Genomic DNA, 18,863 nt, shown 5'->3' on the forward strand with positions numbered 1-18,863 from the left:
GGGGGGAATTCCGAGACATGTAAAAATAATCGAAAATGACCGATATTAATGTCAAATCCATAGTTTTCGGGATAGCTGAGCTCAATGGTGAAACTCAAGACCGCGTTTACTTTCATATTTAGCCCCCATCAGCTAAGAAAGGGGGCATTATAAAGGGGATCAAGAGACACGTAAAAATAATCCACAATGACCGAAGTCAAATCCGTAGTTTTCGCGGTGGCTGAGATCAATGGTGATACTTTCATTAGCGATGATTTTCAAATTTAGCCACCATTGTATGCGGGCCGGGAGTCACCGGGGGTGGGGAATTGCGAGACATGTAAAAGTAATGGAAAATGACCGATATTAGAGTCAAATCCATACTTTTTGCTGTCGCTGAGATGAATGGTGATACTTCCACAGGCGTTGACTTCCAAATACAGCCCCTATCGGCTGTGCGCCAGAGGCATTGTTTTTTTCAAAATTGGAACCAGAGGATTATAGGGACTTTTACCGGCATATGTAAAAAGTAGTAGAAAATGGCACATGTTATTGTCACATTCATAGTTTTCGCGGTATTGGTTGGGGGTTGGTGGGGGCCACCCAGACGTATAGTGACACTCCCGATAGTGTATACGTTCAAATTCAGCCCCCATCGGCCTTCCCAATGAAAACAAATGTACGTTGTTGGATATATATTCACACAAAATATATCCAATTTTAGAAATGTTTCTTAATTGTTCTCCCGTTGTTCAGTTCGTTTACATTGATATTTTATCTGATCCATGCGAAGAACGGGCATAACAGCTAGTACGAAATGGTAAAGTGTTTGTTATGGAACAAATTACAATGCATTCAATTATATAGATAATAATTATAATTAATAATTATTTCCTTGTTGAATTGTAGATACTTTTCAGTGGAAAACTGAATAAAATTTAAAAGTTCCAAATCAACGTAAAGTAGACCAACGTAAAGGAAAAATGTATAAAATTTTCCATATAATTAAGTTTACAAACTTAAATGGAAATTTAGCTTAATTACATAGAAATTTTTTGTGTCGTTTTGTGCGTCACCGGAAATGGGTCAATGTTATCCTACAAATATGGCGGAACAAGTTAATGCTGTTCCGTCAGGAACGATTTCGAGGTCGTTTCCTTCACATCATCTTGTGCGTGTTTTCTACCGTTTTGTAAGCCTATTTCCACGTTTTGTGAATCAATGGTAGTGGGTCAAAATGGGCATTCAATGTGGAAAGAAAAATGATCCACTCTCCCACCAGTATCGAATTTCAAGGTCGCTTTTTCGCATTGTTTAGTGCATGTTTTTACCGTTCCTGCGCATATTTTCACGTTTTGTAGGCCAACGAAAGTGGGTCAAAGACGACCTACAAATATGGCAGAAAAAGACATATTCATTCCACTTTCAAGGTCCATTTTGACCCTCTCCCACTGATACACAAAGCGACACAAATCATGCATAAAAAATTTGAAGGAAACGACCTCGACATTCGATGGTGACGGAACAGCATTAAGTTATTCCGCTATACTTGTAGGCCATTTTGACCCATTTTCGTTGTCGCACTAAAGTGGAAATAGGAGCACAAAACAGTACAAAGCAGGCACTATACGATGCGAAAGAAACGACCTCCAAATTCGATAGTGGCGGAACAATGGCTCTATTTTCTCACACATTGATGGACCATTTTTACGCATTTCTGGTGATGCTCAAAACGTGGAAGTAGGCGAACAGAACGGTACAAAATACACAGTAAACGATGCGAAAGAACCAACCCCGAAATTCGATAGTTGCGGAACAGTGAGCCATTTAACTCCCACTTTAAAGCCCCGTTTAACTCACCTCGGGTGACGCACAAGACGAGGAAGTAGGTACAAAAAACTTTTTTTTAAAAAATAGGCACTAAACGATGCGAAAGAAACGACCTAGAAATTCGATAGTGTCGGAACAATGTGTCATTTTGGTCACACTTTGGAGGCCCATTTTGACACACTTCTGGTGACCCGCAAAACGTGGAAATAAGGGCACGAAACGGCACGAAACATTCACTAGTCGATGCAAAAGGAAGGACCACGAAATTTGGTAGTGGCGGAGCAGTGGGTCATTTTCGTCCCACATTCGAGGCCCATTTTGACCGTCTTCCAGTGACGCACAAAACGTCGAAATACGCGCACAAAAGGGTACGCGATGTGAAATTAACGACCTCGAAATTCGATAGTGGCGGAACTCTTGGTCATTTTCGTCCCACCTTGGGGGCTCATTTTAACCCACTTCCCATGACGCACAAAACGGAAGTAGACGCACAAAACGACACAAAACGATGTGAAGGAAACGACCTCGAAATTCATTGGTGGCGGAAGTGCAATAATTTGTTCCGCCATATTTGTAGGCCCATTTTGACCCACTTCCGGTGATGCACAAAATGTGGGAATAGGCGCACAAAGCGACACAAAACACGCACAAAAGATGCAAAACAAAGTACCTCGGAATTCGTTGGTGGTGGAACAAGTTAATGACGCCGTGAGCACCAATATAAGTATATACTGTAGTTCTTACCAGGGGGCGCGGTGAGTCAGTGGTAGAGCGTTCACCTCCGATGCTTGAGGTCCCTGGTTCGATCCCAGCTCGCGCAGTTTGGACTTTGTGGTGGACAAACACCGTGCTCGTGGATTTTCTCGGGGTTCTCCCGTTTCCTCCCACTTTCTTCATTTCATTCATTTCCCATCATCACCGTCTCCTTTAGCCTAACCGGCATAAGCGTGGGACGTAAAACTAAAGATTTCATATCATTTTTTGTAGTTCTTACCATCAAGGCTGAGAACTGCACGGTCCAATTTTTTTTAGCCAAAGTAGAAGCCCAACCGGAATAGTGATGTCAACCGGCCCGGCTCGGTTCAACTGAACGTACAGCTTGAGCTGGCTTGGTTGGGATTACCCATCGACTGAGCTCAATTGAGCCAATGGCTTGAACCAGCTCCGTTGAAACGAGTCCATAGGCTGGGTTCGAGTTAGCTTAACTGAGCCAATGGCTCGAACCGGCTCGGTTGGGGTAAGCAATCAGCTCGGTTCGGTTCGGCTCGTGTAAGCCTTCGGCTCGAGTTGGCTCGGTTGGATGAGCTGTTGGCTCGGCTCAATTCTCGGTTCGGCTCGATAAGTGAATGAGCTGTGAGCGAGCCGCTTGAGTCGTTGACAACCCAAAACCCGGGTCGAGCAGTTTTAAACATGTTTGGCTGGAGCCCCATAACTTCTAACAATTTTTGGCTCGAGCGCGAATACTTGCTCCTCCTGAACTCAAACCAAGAACCTCGTGACTGATGTCCTTGCCTCCTGAAGATTTCTTGACTACCGAGATCGACAGTTAACTAATTTTTAATATTCCGATACAAACCGCCTATATTCCATATTTATACAGGTACAGGGTGTTATAATAATAATTAGTTATAGTAGTAGTAGTAGTATCATTGATAATTATATTGTCTATGTAGGATACTTGAAGATAGTAGTACTTGGAACTACACAAAGGATTTAGCTCGAATTGGCTCGACTCGACTGGAAACTCGATCCGAATTCGAGTCGAGTTGGGGGAAATTTTTCGAGCCGAGATCTCGAGTCGAACTCAAAGATGTCTGCTTCGAGTCGAGTCGAGTTTTAAAGAAAACTCACTCGAACTCGCTCGTGCTCATTCCTATTGTATGCATGACGGGCATATAGAGTTCTTTCGAGGGGAATAGAACCATAAACATAATATATTTAAAAAATACTTAGTTTCACGGCGTTCTTCCCAGGGGGGGAAAGGGATGTAATAAGTGGACAATACAATATACACACATCTTCTTATCTTCAGTTTTAATTGCTGATTTCAATTGCAATTAACAATTACAAGTTTCAATTGTCAATTGCAATTAACAATTGAATGTTTCAATTGCACCCTTTTCAATTGACAATTAACAATTAAAAGTTTCAATTGCCTGGTGACCAATTAACAATTAACAATTGACGAAAATTTAATTGCAAATTTCATGATTGAATTCAATTGTCAATTACAAATTGAAATCAATTGCAATTGAAATCAATTGCAATTGATTTTCAGTGCAATTACTTTCAATTGATTGATCAATTGCAATTGATTTCAATTGATTTTGCCCAACACTGAGGTATACTTCAGTATTCCAATGAATTCAGGATTATTCTTGTGTAATTCTGTTATCCTTGGAATGGCAAAATTCTTTCAAATTTTGTTTCCTCGAAAAGATGGACAGTGTGAGGGACGTTCATTAGACACTATATGGAATGTCATCAGATAAGTAGTGTTTGCAACCCAACAAAAAGTTACAATTTTTCTACTAGCACAACGTCAGGTTTTGCCACCTATGGAATGAACATGTAAGACGTAAGCAAACAAGCTACGACTTGTCTGTCAGTTATGTAAACTAACACCACTACAGGCATAGTTCCTTTCATCACTATTGAATCTATTGAAACTTGATTCTCTCTTTCTTATATATATATATGTGTGTGTGTGTGTAGCCAAAAATAATCAGAAAATATATATACTAATTTTTATAACGTGCAGTTAGCAACACTGCACCATAATAATAGCTCAGAGTGAGCCTGCATGTTGTAATACCAAAATTGTTTCAAAGGAAAGTAAAATAAGTAGCCAAAGCACTGGAATATAACATTTAGTATATGCGGTGAAGTACTACCAACGGGAGGCCTCTGAGGCCCACACTTTCTTTATTTATAAATAGAAAAAAACTAACAACTAAGCAAGCACGTTTTTTGATTAATGGGGTCAAGCTGGACAATATCATTTTTTTCAGATTTTTTTATGCAATTAGAAATGCTAGAAAATATAACAAAAATAATTTGTGGACCCCCGAGATCCCCCTCTTGGTGTTCCTATTTCCGATCCTGTATTTGTTGGAGTTCAAATGGGACAATAAGGTTGGAGTGAATTTTACATCTCCCGATATTTTGAATTAGAAAATGTTCCCTGAAATTTTGTAAAATACATAACTTGTGCAAAAATACTCTTTTTTTTTAAGATTAGAGACTTAGTTATGTAACTTTCGTAGCCTAGTAGCAGAGACAACATGCAAACTGCTTACTGTAAGCTTGTATTGCAAGTCAACCATTCTCGCATCGACCTTTGGTTGGGAAACGTGCAAGCATCCACAGGCTGGATTCTAGTAATGAAGTTACATGGGGACAACCTAGCATTCGGTGTTCCATTCAAGCTTGATGCAAGTGTTTTAGAAGTCAAGGCAAGGCAATAGACAATGAACGGCCAGTGATGCTCTGCGAAGGGTCTAAAGCATCACTTGCAATCACAACAAAAGGCAGATTTTGTAAAAGCATGTGTTTCAAGTGCAAGCGTAGAAAGCCAAAGCAAAGCGAACGCCAACTGACCAAAAACTTTCTTGCTACCAGGGTATGAACTGTTAAAAAAGCACCACTGATAGGGAAACTGTGGAATACAAAGAGATTGAGCTCTTTACAAATTTGAAGCGTTCTTCGCCATCTACTGCATCATATTTATCTGATTTTTAAAGTTGTTCAGTGTTATATCTCTTCCAATATGAAGCGTTTATTACAAAACAGACATAAGTCGCTAACAGCACTAAATTCTAAAGAATATTTGTATTTTCATCCACTGACTGGACGCATTTACGGGGGCCGCAGTGGCTCAGTGTTAGAGCGTTCATCTCTGGTGCATGGGGTACCGGTTTCAAACCCTTATCCCGCCAAGTGAATTTTGTCGTGGACAAACGCCGTGTGCGTGGGTTTCCTCGGGGTTTTCCCGTTTCCTCCCAGTTTCTTAAATCCACCATTTCATTCATATCTCATTATCACCGTCTCCTTTAGCATAACTGGCGTAATCGTGGGACGTAAATCTCAAAAAATTCCTTTCATTTCATTTTGGACGCATTTACAAATTCCTTTTTCGTGATTGATTCACTTTGATCAGCCATTGTACTGAAAGTTTAATATGTATTAGGATAAACATTACTTGTTTCGTTATTTATCATTGGCAAAGATTAGATACAGGTTGTGACAAAACAATTCACTGGATGTTGTTTGTTTTACTGGGTTATTTGCACTCAATCTCTGAGAGACTAAAAGGACACTTCCCTGTTATTTGTTTGACAACACTGAGTTCAATACCAGTTACTGAGCAAAAGCAGGCAGAGAAACTCAACGTTCACGGATGAGCAAATCTTTTAAATCCACATGGCGATACATGTTATTAACTTTTATACTGAAAAAATAAATAGAACACGAGGATGAAAGTTTCGACAACAGTTAAAAAATCTCCAAGTCTTCAGAAGAATCTTAACTCCAATGAGATTTGTCTCAATATAAACACCTAGTGAATCTAATTTCTCGACTACCCCTCACCTAGATCAGAAAGGAGGGCACAGGAAGTTAATACGTTACCTAGTGTTTTCTTTTATAGTGTACCACAGTAACCGAGGACGTTAGTGAGATATGCAAACCAAGAATCCCTAAGAAGGCTTTATATGGATCGGTATGCTTTAGTAGTTATACTAGAAAGAAACTATGGTAGAATAAGAAGCAAAGTGCAATTGTTCAGTGCGAATACCGTGAGCTCACAATACATCAATAGTTAACAATAAAGGAAAGCAACTAATCTCTCCAAGATGGATAAGGAAGAATGAGGTTTACAAACAATAGACAATGAGGTATTCTATTCTGCTATTCAAACTGATAAGGCCCAAAACTTCGAAGTTTTGAGGGAAGCATTAAACCACGTTGATTAACTAAATGCTCAACTACACTCTTCATTCAGACACGCTAATTGCATCAACTCAAATATATTGAAGCGATTCATTGAAAATGAAACAAGATACATATAGAGACGATAATCTTTTCCGTTAGTAGATCTCGCAAACGTTGAGACCATTAACACTAGAACGGCGGTGTTTCTGATACTCTCTAGAACGCCGGGAGTGGGTCAAAAACGACCCATTCCATTTTTATTAATTATTTGTATTCTAAACCACTAATATTTATTATATAATAAAACATGACTTTCACTCAATAAAACAAAACACTTCTTTGAACTCTAGCTTAATATTTATTGATCAATGTGTTTTTTGCCAATAATACAAACTTAATAAACGTGCTATTTTTTAAATAAATATAAGATTGTTGGAATGATATTATTAAATGTATTATATAAAATGTCACTTTATTATATGGTAATGTTATATATCATTCTAATTCCTAGATAGTTATAATTCCTAGTTTGTTTAAGCGCATGACATAACTGAACTAAACTAATCTAATCTACACACATCTAAACTTGCAGTCTTACACAGAAGAAAGTTCAGTCACTCCTCTACAACAAGAAGGGTCATACAAAAACATTGTTTACAAATAAAAACATGACGTATTACAAAAAAAAATATTTTACTAATATGGTTGTAAACGCATCTATGCATTTCTATAACTTTCCTCTCCCTATTTAGAATTTGTGGAAACATAACCTGACATAATCTAAAATAGCATACACAGTCGTAAACTTGCAGTAGTTCAAACCAGAAAAAGTCAGTATAGAGTAATTGTTTTCTAAATAAGATATGCTAGGTTCTAATCATGAAAGCTTTGACAAAAAGAATGGTAAACTACCTGTTCTTTCGAACAACTCCTTTAGAGATTCTACTTCTTTGGTTGAAATATAAGTTATCCAAACATACGAGATAGTAAGTTGTCTCTGTTTTAGACCTCTAAACTTTTTGGTTTCAGTAGCTTTGAAATTTCTGGTTACTCCACAGGCTAGTAGTCTAAGAATTCTTGGTAGCGGCGGAATTCGAACCCGGGCTTCCTGAATCCGTAGTCAGCCACGTTCACCACTAGACCAGCGGGGCGGTCATATAGTGGCGATCACAGTGAGAGCTTCGGCTTTCCTCTCCCAACCCGTTTGGTATATAGGAACCTTGTCCCAACCCGTCTGGTCAGCGTGGGAGCAGTAGACCGAGGCCTCATCCAATAGTGGATCGAATATGGCTGTGATTTATTTGTGCTGTAAACGCCTTCTCATAAAACATTTCAACATAGTGATACCAAAAAAAAAAAAAAAAAAAAAAAAAACAATAGCTATATATTTTCACAATAGCATTCAAGTTGTTTGCAAGATTTTTGTTAAAATCATTGAAATTATTATGAATATTTTGTTACGATGTAAGACATAATTTATGTTTAATAATAATAATAATAATAATAATAATAATAATAATAATAATAATAATAATAATAATAATAATCTTATCTATTTTATAATGCTTATTTGCAGAAGTATGATTTTCGATGCTTATCTCTTCCTCTTGCAATATTTCATCCGAATCAAAATATTCTTTGTATTTCGTCAGGTACTCTTCATCTGAAGAAATATCAACGCATTCAACGTCAGACTCGGCGTCACTTATATCATTGAAATTTGCAAGTATTCCATACGGTGTCATCAGTTTCTTGCTCATAATGAGGTTTGTAATAGCACATCAGTCCGAAAATAATGAGATTCTCCTGATCAACAGACTCTCTAAAGTATTATTAACTCCAACTAAACTGACAAAATTACTGAGAAGCTGGTTTTGAACACGAACTGGAATGGGAGAGTATATTATGAGAAAGAACTGTCGCAAGATAAAGACGCTAGCCAGCAGTGTTGCTACAATGCAACAAAATATCACTAACAAAAGAGTTGGTCAAAATTGACCCACGCCGCCGTTCTAGTATAATTGTTTGGTATTTCAAAAGGCAAAGTGTGGATAAGAGAGATACTTAGTACAAATGTTTCTTTCAGAGAACGAGTAAAAGTCAAAATAATTCGTTCCGATTCGTAAGAAAATAGAAAAGTTGTTAAAACGTAAAGTTCGAAATGGGTCAAAAATGACCCAACCGCCGTTCTAGTGTTAAAGTACCAGCAGAAGATGGAGTTGCATTATTCATACTAAAGGATACTTTCAATGCTTAAGGAATGCCAAGAGATAAACACTTTAATATAAATTAAAGGTGTAAGCTTTTCCTAAATTTGACTTACAGAAAGGAGGTTCACTCTTTTTTGTAGTCGATAGTAAACGGGTGTATTCGTCGTATACACTTCTCAACCTTAATACCTAAAGTGTGTGTATGTTTATGTATTATGTGTGTGCATTTTAAGATGCTGCAATGTTTGTTTTTAAGAAAGAATAATTGAATTGTATGGTTATTTCCTAAACAGAAGCTCAAGGTTGTCAAAGAAGCAAATTTTTGTGTGATAATGGAAAATGCATCAGTGAAAGATACGTTTGCGATGGTGACAATGATTGCGGTGATGAGAGTGATGAATCTAGTGAAAGATGTAATAAAGGTGAGCAGATAATTTTAGTTAATTATCATTTCCAATGGATTAAGGTTTATATTTAAACATTTCCTTTCCTTTATGTGTCATACTGTAATGTTTAAGAATCTCACACTGCAAAACTTGATGTAAATTGACACTGTAAGAAATGATTCCGATTGAAAGACAGAGTATCAATACTAGTGACTTATTAAGGTATTGGTATTCTTTTATTGCCCTATTTCTAAGCTTAATTGCAAATACGAGGTCTTCAAACACGTTTTAACGGTAACTTGTTTTGTCTGGTTTTCGTGCTGGTTGTAGTTATATTTTACCTTCTAAACACATTGAGTATTGTTGAGTAGTGTTGTTCTGTTAGGTCCTTTCCGTCTTGTATGTTTCTATCCGAAATTATTGTCGCAAGTCTTTAGAGGTTACATAAGTACAAATAACACTTATGGAAGATCTACATAATGAGCGGGCAGGTTGTGTTATATTAGAAATATAACGTAAATCTGGCATACTGTTAACTATCTAACATCTGGGACAATAATCATATGTATAGATATTCATTGTTTAGAAATATAACGTAAATTTGGAATAATGTTAGCTATCTAACATCTGGCACAATAATCAAATGTATATTTATTCATTGTTTGAAGGTAAGCTAGTGACTAAATAGGAATAATTCACGAAATACGCTCAGCTAAGAGACTACCAAGTTGCAGTTAGTGTTTTTCATATATGGGTGAAGGAAGAAGTAATACTACAACTCCTTTTAGGTGAGAACTCGAAATCGGTGAGCTAGAATTTTCTATGCTCCTGTTTTAATAATCGCCGTTGGTGACGTTGATATTTCTGCACTGTAACATATAACAACATTGAATTGTATTTTAGGAATTACGTTTCATGTCTAGAATTGCCGTTACGTACATCCTATTGCAATTTTGTATTATGGCAGACTCAAGGATGGTCAAGTTATATCTATTTTCGTTAAAATATTCTTTTATAACACCAACCAAATTAAGAAGAATGCTGAATATATCATAAGTTTCGAATTGTAGCGAAATTTAACAACTTTCCTAGTACGTCTCTCCCTGTTGTTAACCTCTTCGAGTACGAGAGTATCTTAGTACAGCGAGTATAGTGTCCATAAACTGAATAACATCGGGACTTACCATATATTGTTAGAATGACTGTTATAAAAATATGGCCAAATTTATAATGTAGAACAAAATCCTGAAGCTCCTTTTCTCATATCTTTCGATAGTAGAACGACTCACTTTCATATGAAACTTCAAAAACATATCCCTTCAAAATTTCTTATTTCGGGATATAAAATATGTGTTGTGTGATAACCAACTATTAAGTGTTTTTGTATTTTAGTGGCATGCAAATATAATCAACTACTTCTGAAAGCGTTCTGGAAATACTAAAAAGAAAACCTTCCAGCTGCGTTTCTTGGTAGTCAGATGTCATAAACAGAAAGCACGAGTCAAAGCTAGAAATACAGAAATTCATAAGTACATTAGACATTAATTATAAATTAATACATAATATTACTGATATTTGCGAAGTCAACAATGTAATATTTAATCTTATATATATTAAATATTTTTCCAAATAAAATACTTTGAAATAATGAATATCAGTGTTAAATTAATTCAAAAAATCATAAAAGTATAAAAATAAGCTTTGTTTTAAATAATACTGATATATAATTACGAAACTTTAAGTTTTAAACAAATTTACGAATCAACAACAATAACAAATTTTAAATATAAATTCACAAATTTTAAATTTTAAATTCCTTTTTCGTGAATGCACATTCCATAATACAAAATGACTTGAAATGTTTAGTGTATTTGGCCAAAATCTAAAATAAATAAATAAATAAATCTAAACATATTAATACAAGCAAAGAAATTTAATTAACATTAATATTGTATCTGAAACTTTTCATTACCACACATTACATACTATGGCACCATTTGTAAATTTCTTTGCATTTATGTGATTGTAGAATTACGCATCGATATAATTTCATTATGATCAAATACATGGGACCTTCTGTAAGAATCCAGGGATCCTCATCTGAAAAGGTACATTCGCGAAGTGTCCCCATGGGATTAATGTAAAATTGATTCAAATGCAAAGTTCTCCGCAGCCCAATATGTATTACACTAATTTTAGGGGCCCATACCGGTAATTTTCATATTTACGGGTTTTCATATATCCAGAATTCAATCATACACTACTATAACGCTCGGACACGAAATTGCTTTTAATTTCTTTAGGTGAAACTGGACATGAATGTGGGCATACGCAAAACAAATTAGATCAAGTTCTGTTTCTCTGAGACATGTTACTCATCCCGACCGTCATCTTGGATCCACCATATTGGATTCAACTTTCGTTTTTCAAATTTAAATAAGTGTAAGTGATAATCAAATTTATGTACAATTTTCGTGTAGTGAGTTTTACTGTAGCTTGTACCGTTTGCAAGGTTTTGTATGTTTCATAAACCTCCCAGAAACATCAATATCTGCATCAAATGCTTCTAAATTGTTTACATCGCACTGTTGGACAAAAAGTGGCCCATTCATATTCTACAATTAATCACCTTTTTATGAAGTCACCTCTTTAAACAAAAATCGTTTCTTTTCTTCTTCTTACTCTTCTTGAAAGGTTGAGATGTTATCACTTTATCAAACTGTAGTATTTTATTTCCGAAAAGATGATGCCTAACTTTATCATACTCTGCTTTCCTATTATTCTCTCTATGAGACGTATATCGATAACTCCTGTTTGAATTGTGTTTAAATTGTTATCACTCACATCTAATGTTCTTTGAAGAAACCATAGCGACATGTGAACCAACTCACAGTAAGACAATTTGTCAGCGCTAAGAATTATACAAACTGATCATTTCACGTTTAACAGTTACTGTGTTTCCATTATTGTGTGGCATAATATGCAACTTACAATCCGTACTGCTAGATATATTTTCACCCTTCATATTAAACAGAAGGGAATCCAAATCTTAATTCAAAGCTAAACGCCATTGAAAAAGTTGTTCATTGATAAGGAGATACATTTCCAACAATCTGTTCTAGAATTCGTTCTGATCTAACTTGCATAGGACAACACTATTAGCAGAAGCTTCTGCTATTGGATCTGGAATCAAAAATAATGAAACAATTCTCTTTTCAGTATTAGAATTGTACAGTTTTCCCATTTCAAAACTTGCATGCGGTATGTCCAGATTTTAACCCCTCTCGATCAAGGCTTTGACCTATCACTTTTTTAAAAATGTAATTTTATTTTCTTCAATTCACCCCGCAAACCAAAGTCCTGGATGAATAGTCCACTTTGGAACCCATTACAGGTAGAAAAAGGACTATCTCATAAACACTGGCATGGAATATCATTCACAACTTTAACTCACTCTTTCGAATTGCCCACACAAATTAATTAATAAGACCTCACAATTACGAGCATATTGTTATTTTAGTGGAGCATCAATAAGTTGTCCATTAATAGATTTCAAACATCCATCAGCACAGCACAGGTTTACTAAATTATGTGTTGATAGATTATAAGGACCACCATCAACACATATATCAGTCAATTTGCCATTAACTCATCCAATTACAAATGATGCAATAGTATCTTCAAGTTGTGACGGAACTTTCCTGAAACCCTTAGTATTATATATCGACAACTAACATTCAATTCATGATATTGTACACTTGGCTTACGCAAACCATCATAATTTCCATGAGACAAATTTTATTTTGGAAAGTAGGTTTTACTCTTTTGTCAATTATCCTTTTATTTACAACGGCTATTTCATTTGCTTGCGCCTCTGCATTTATTACAATCAACTTGACTTCATTCAACACGTGATTCCGAGATATAAAGCAATTCTCTTGTATTAAGTGGTAGATATAAGTTTACCGCTTTATGACAAACACACCTATTCAAACCATTAACAGTACTCTATAATAAATCTCTTTCCTGCAATATTTAAATTATTCATAGAAAATATTTTTGCCTAATGTAATTATCCACATATTAATTACGACCTTGCTCCCTATACTCCATTTTGGATATCAATGTTTGCACACAGGAACAACCTATGCATTTACTACACATCATCTAAATTCTTTCCCAGATACATTTTTGCTCAAAGCTTTATAGACATCTCGTAGCAATGTTCTTTTTCATTTAGCTAATAAGACAGTTAAACTATAGGCAGATACCCTATGCTATTTTTACGAGAAATAATGCTAAACTCTTGAAATTTATTTTCAAGAAACTTGCCAATTTTACTAAAAGTACTTTCAATCATTAAGTTTTCTTGAAGCATTGACAAAGAATTGGTATTTGTTCAGTATGCCGAGGCACTCTATCATATTTTTGTGAATACATAGGCGGATGTTCAAAACAAAAGAGTTCAGTAAAACGAATGTTCGATGAACAGGTGGGCCTTTATTTGTTGCAAATTATTTAGACTGCTCTTGCTCATGAAATGTTAATACCCTAATGGGATAGAATTCCTAACTTGCCACACACGTCTAAAATAATTTTCTGAATTTAAATATCTTTTACCATATCGTTCACCCTTTCTACTCTTAACAACTTTGTTCAGATTAAATTTAGATAAACAAAAATCTACTTTGAATTGTAATATTGTCGGGACCACGTCTACCTATTGTTGCTGTTTGATCACTGTTGTTTGATCAAGACAAACCAAATTGCAACAAACAGAATTATTATTGACAGAAGCATTATTAATTTTAGATATAACATGAAAAGAAGAAGAAAAGAGAATACAGATACAAATAATAAATTTAGACAAATTTAAAAAAAACAGACATTATAAAGTTCAGTTTCCAGAAATCAACAAGCAATAAAGAATGTATTATTTTTGATTTTATATTTTTCAGACTATTTTAATACTGTATATAGAAGTTGCTTGAAAAATTTATTAAATCACTTTCAAATTAATACCAAACTTGGTAGTCAAACCAAATATTGAATTTACTGTAAAATTGTGTTGCTCTGAGACACATATAGAATAACATCAAAAGTTTGACACTCGTAGTTTGTTTGCGCGTGGTTCGGTTGCAATTTCGGTTGGGTTCATTGAACATATTGATCCGAAATATATTAGAATAAACGCAGTAGGTAGCGTTGCTCAATATATTCCATTCAAGACAAGTAACGCAAACTAAACAAAAATGAGTGCTATTTTACTGCCAAATTTCGATGTTCCATTAAAAAATGGATGTTCCTTGTAGCAGATCTTGCATATTTCACATTTCAAACTTGAATAAAATACAAGGAATCATAAGATGGAAACGGATGTTGTGTCAAACTAGTATAAATCAAACCTTTTGGTGAAATAACCAAAAAAGGGTCACTTTCTCGTCATCTCTAAAGACTTATCTGCTCTGAACATCTACTCTCGATTTCACATATTATGAATACTCGTATAACATTCTAATTCTAAACACGCTTTAGCTGAAACTAGTTATCGCGTCAGTCGGGTGATGTTCGTTGGGTTATGATCCACCATTGGGTCAAGAATTCGAACCCGCACTAACGTGGGGATTTTATTGAGATTTAATAACCCGTAGACAAAATAAGATATTATATTTAATTCCTCGTATTTAAACAGTATTTCTTTGAGATACTACCAGGTCTCGTAATTATATTCCCAGAGCAAGAAAAATTCGAAGCCGAAATTTCTAGTTAATTACATTTTCTACATCGGGACGATCGGGTTATTTAAGTCCAAGTTTGGGCCTTTACGCTTTTGTTTCGCATAGGGCTAACCTTCAAGCCATCAAAACTGGTCGGTTTTAATTCTGGAACATGCACACACACAAAGAAAGAGATAGAGATAGTGGAGATAGTATGTCTGGGAGAGAGAGATAAAAATAAATACGATACAAAGATAAAGGTGACTAGGGAGAAAGAAGAAGAAAAATAGAAAGATTTATAGATAGCTCAAGGAACGTCAAGAAAGAGAAGGCGAGAAGGACAAATATGAATTTTGATAACTGTTTATAATTCCATTGTACGATAAAGAACGCTTACACTGTTTTCTCAGATTCACAGCAGTGATGCCTTCCAAGTTCTCGAACCGCAGATAAATCTCCTTTGCAGCAATTTTTCATTTGGAAGTCTAGCACGATACCGATATTCCAGAGATTACTCTAACTTAATCTTGTTTAACATATGATATAATGTTTCATTCTAGGACCAATAACATGAAATGTGGATACTTCAGATTATTTAAGTGTTTCAAATTGTCCTTGTAATTCTCATAGATTTGTTCTTTTCAAACCAACTTTCGTAAATCGTCTCTATCGTGATATAGGTGTTCACTTTCAACTCCTAAAGATTGCTTATTTACTACGAGAATTAACTCTTCGATTCTCAAAATCGCTTTGTAAAAAATCATTGACTTGAACAGGATTTGAACCTGTGTTTACTAGCTGTACTACTCATAAGGTAAGCATGTTACTCCTTAACTATCTTGTCAACCAATAAAATAGGCCAAATATTACTAAGTTTAAGCTTGATCTTTCAAACGAACCGGTTTCTTCCTGTAAAGATATATGTTCCAAAGTTCAAGGCGAAATTAATTTATTTGATGATCTGGAGAAAAATTAGTACCTACTAATCAAGTAAATAACACAATCCGGTAACGATTACAGAAAATAACATATTATGTAGTAATTTCGCAGTACAAAGCCAAAAGTACGTTTATAATAATAATAATAATAATAATAATAATAATAATAATAATAATAATAATAATAATAATAATAATAATAATAATAATATTCACCTTCACTATATAATTTTCACTTCAACGGACAATGATGCTAATATGTTACTATATTTGCAACGCCAAACGCAAATACGCTACACCGTGTCATCCTCGGGAAGGATTCTTTGGAGATTAGGCTGTCTCATTTTCTCTATCGTTTCCAAAAATTCCTCTGACATGGTGTTTATCTACAATAAAGTCCATGCGTTATGAGAAGGAATCGGTCTTACGTAAACATAAAAGCCTGGAGCAGTACTACCTACGTTATTGTCCAATCAGCTGGCGTGCAGCGTTACACAAAATATTTACTGTGGACATAGGTTCAAGTCCGTTGGTGACTATTAAACACATTGGTTCTGAACATACAATACTTTAGCCAAAATTGTAAGTACCATCGTTAGGAGTTCAGCTGTTGTTTCAGCCTTTCGTGTAATTATCATTGGTAATGTTTAGTACTTGTACCAGTTTTTGCCTTTGCATATTGTTGTTATTCTTTTCTTCATTTTTGAAATATGTAAGAATAAATGCCGTCACAATTCCTCTTATTTTGAATATAAACGTCATTTGCAATTGGTAATAATAAAAAAATTAACTTTCCTATGTACCTGCTAAAAAGGAAAAAAAGAGTAAATTTTAGGGTTCGAACTCATTCCTATGAAAATAATAAACACCATAATCACATACCTGAAACCACTCACACAATGCTGATTACGCGCAGTAACATTTAATTTATTCTTGTACTGTGAGTTCCCCATTGTAGCAAGTTTATGTAGATTTTATTATTTCCATATTGGAGAGAAATCGAAAGTTTGGACCAGGACGCTTATGTTTAGGATAGGCCTGGTCAGTGAGTTTTGAAAAGTGCCTGTTGACTTTGGTTGAGTCAAGGTTTAACTTTGAAACACGCGCAGACGGAAAAAAATAGAATGTGTGTAAAAGACAGATGCAGTCAGTAACAGATAAAGATGAACAAAGAGAGAAAAACAGAAACAAAAACACAACAAAGAAACGTTAAGAAAGAGGAAGAGATGCAACGGTACGTTGTATATTTGTATATTTTTACTACTTGTAAATCCTTATTTTATTAGGGCGTAAGATATTTTAAAATATGTACTAGGCTGATTATGTAATTCGAAGAAGAAAAAGAAAAATAAATATGTTAATTATAATATCGATCTAAAAAGACATTCATATGTTATATATGTTTTAAATAATATAATTTTGGAATGTCGTTGTCAGGACAACAAAAATAAAATAGATGGATTTATTCAACGAAGTTTGCATTTTTAATGGCTCAATAAATTTGAAGTAAACCGTTTTATATTGGTGCCGAAACAACGGGAATAGGTTGTATCGTTAAGAAGTAAAGTAAAACGAGCAACATTGAGCCTGATAGTAATTGTACCATCTTAAGAATTGGCAAGATTATATTCCGAAATATCATGAGTGTTACGGACAGCCAAAATACTGACATGAATTTTATAGAAAACATAATGGGTGCTTTATAGTGAATATCACAGCAAATTAAGGACCGAGCTCAGCAAATTAGGGATCAAGCTCGACAAAGCGACGAACAGTTTGAAAAATTGGACCAAAAAATGAATCAGCAATTTGAAAGGTTAAACCAAAAGATGAATCAACAAATCAGAGAGCAAGCACAACATTTTGACGAAAGGTTAGAGCAATTGCAGCAATGTAACGATGGCAAATGGGACCAATTACAACGACAATTAAGTCAAATGAATCAGCAAATTGTAGCCAAATATGAACCCCATGATGAATAAAGGGAGAAGATAGTACAGACATTCACCGACGCACAAGGTTTTGTAGATATTGTAGAAATTGAAGTTACAGTTAATGAACATATAAATCTAAGTGTAATGGATCAAAACAACGAGAATGCAGAGAACGATGGTTATTTCCAAGAGAATCGGCATGACTCCAGAATTTGTCTTCCATCCCGTGGTAGTGCACAGACCAACAATAACTTACAGTGCTTTGATTCTGTTCTTGTTTTGCAAATCCTTGAGGCGAATGGAAGCAAAGAACTTACTTCTGATAATATTGTGAAGCTAAAATGGGTTGATAGAAAAGGAAGCAAGTCAGATGAAAATTATCCGCCTGGCAGCGAGGAAGTTATTTCCAAGAAGCAGGACGGTGACACAGCAGATGATCAGAGGAAGATTCTATGGAACCGAAACCGTGGTAGGACAAAGTACCGTGAATATTGTGGCAGAAATAGGTACAGCCCTATTAGAAGACGCGACATTTCATCACCAGTCAAAAGGATGAGAACTGAATCGAATTTTACCGGTAAGATAACCAAACCTAATCCTAGCAGCAACAGAAATAGTGATTGTGTAAATCAACTTAATCATAGTGTAGTACGATTACGTACACCTAAGAAGCATGTAAGCTTTAGATCTAATTTCGTTCGATGGGGACTTCATAGAAATCTCATAGATGGCGAAAATTCTCAAAGAAAGAAACGAAAAATTGCAGATGTAAATAACGCGCAAGACTTTATTCCGGTTTATGACTTTCAATGCAACCTAACCAAATTTATTGGTCATGTAACTTAACCTAATGTAGGGGCGTCCGAAAGGATATATCAAATTGATTCTTAATATGGCCACATATATCTTAATGTTATGTGTTTTCTTTCATATTTGT

General features: G+C 35.2%; 1 protein-coding gene across 1 annotated transcript in view; it reads left to right on the plus strand.

The window, feature by feature from the left end:
* The window catches only part of LOC145678538 (uncharacterized), a gene marked incomplete in the record, with an annotated part of 652,003 nt that overhangs the window by 50,317 nt on the left and 582,823 nt on the right, over window positions 1–18,863 (plus strand). The window contains 1 exon segment of the mRNA XM_081748800.1: window positions 9,245–9,373. Coding sequence (XP_081604926.1) covers window positions 9,245–9,373 — 129 coding nt within the window.

This window comes from Thermobia domestica, chromosome 2, assembly GCF_964235325.1.
Source record: "Thermobia domestica chromosome 2, izTheDome1.hap1.1, whole genome shotgun sequence".
Lineage (NCBI taxonomy): Eukaryota > Metazoa > Arthropoda > Insecta > Zygentoma > Lepismatidae > Thermobia > Thermobia domestica.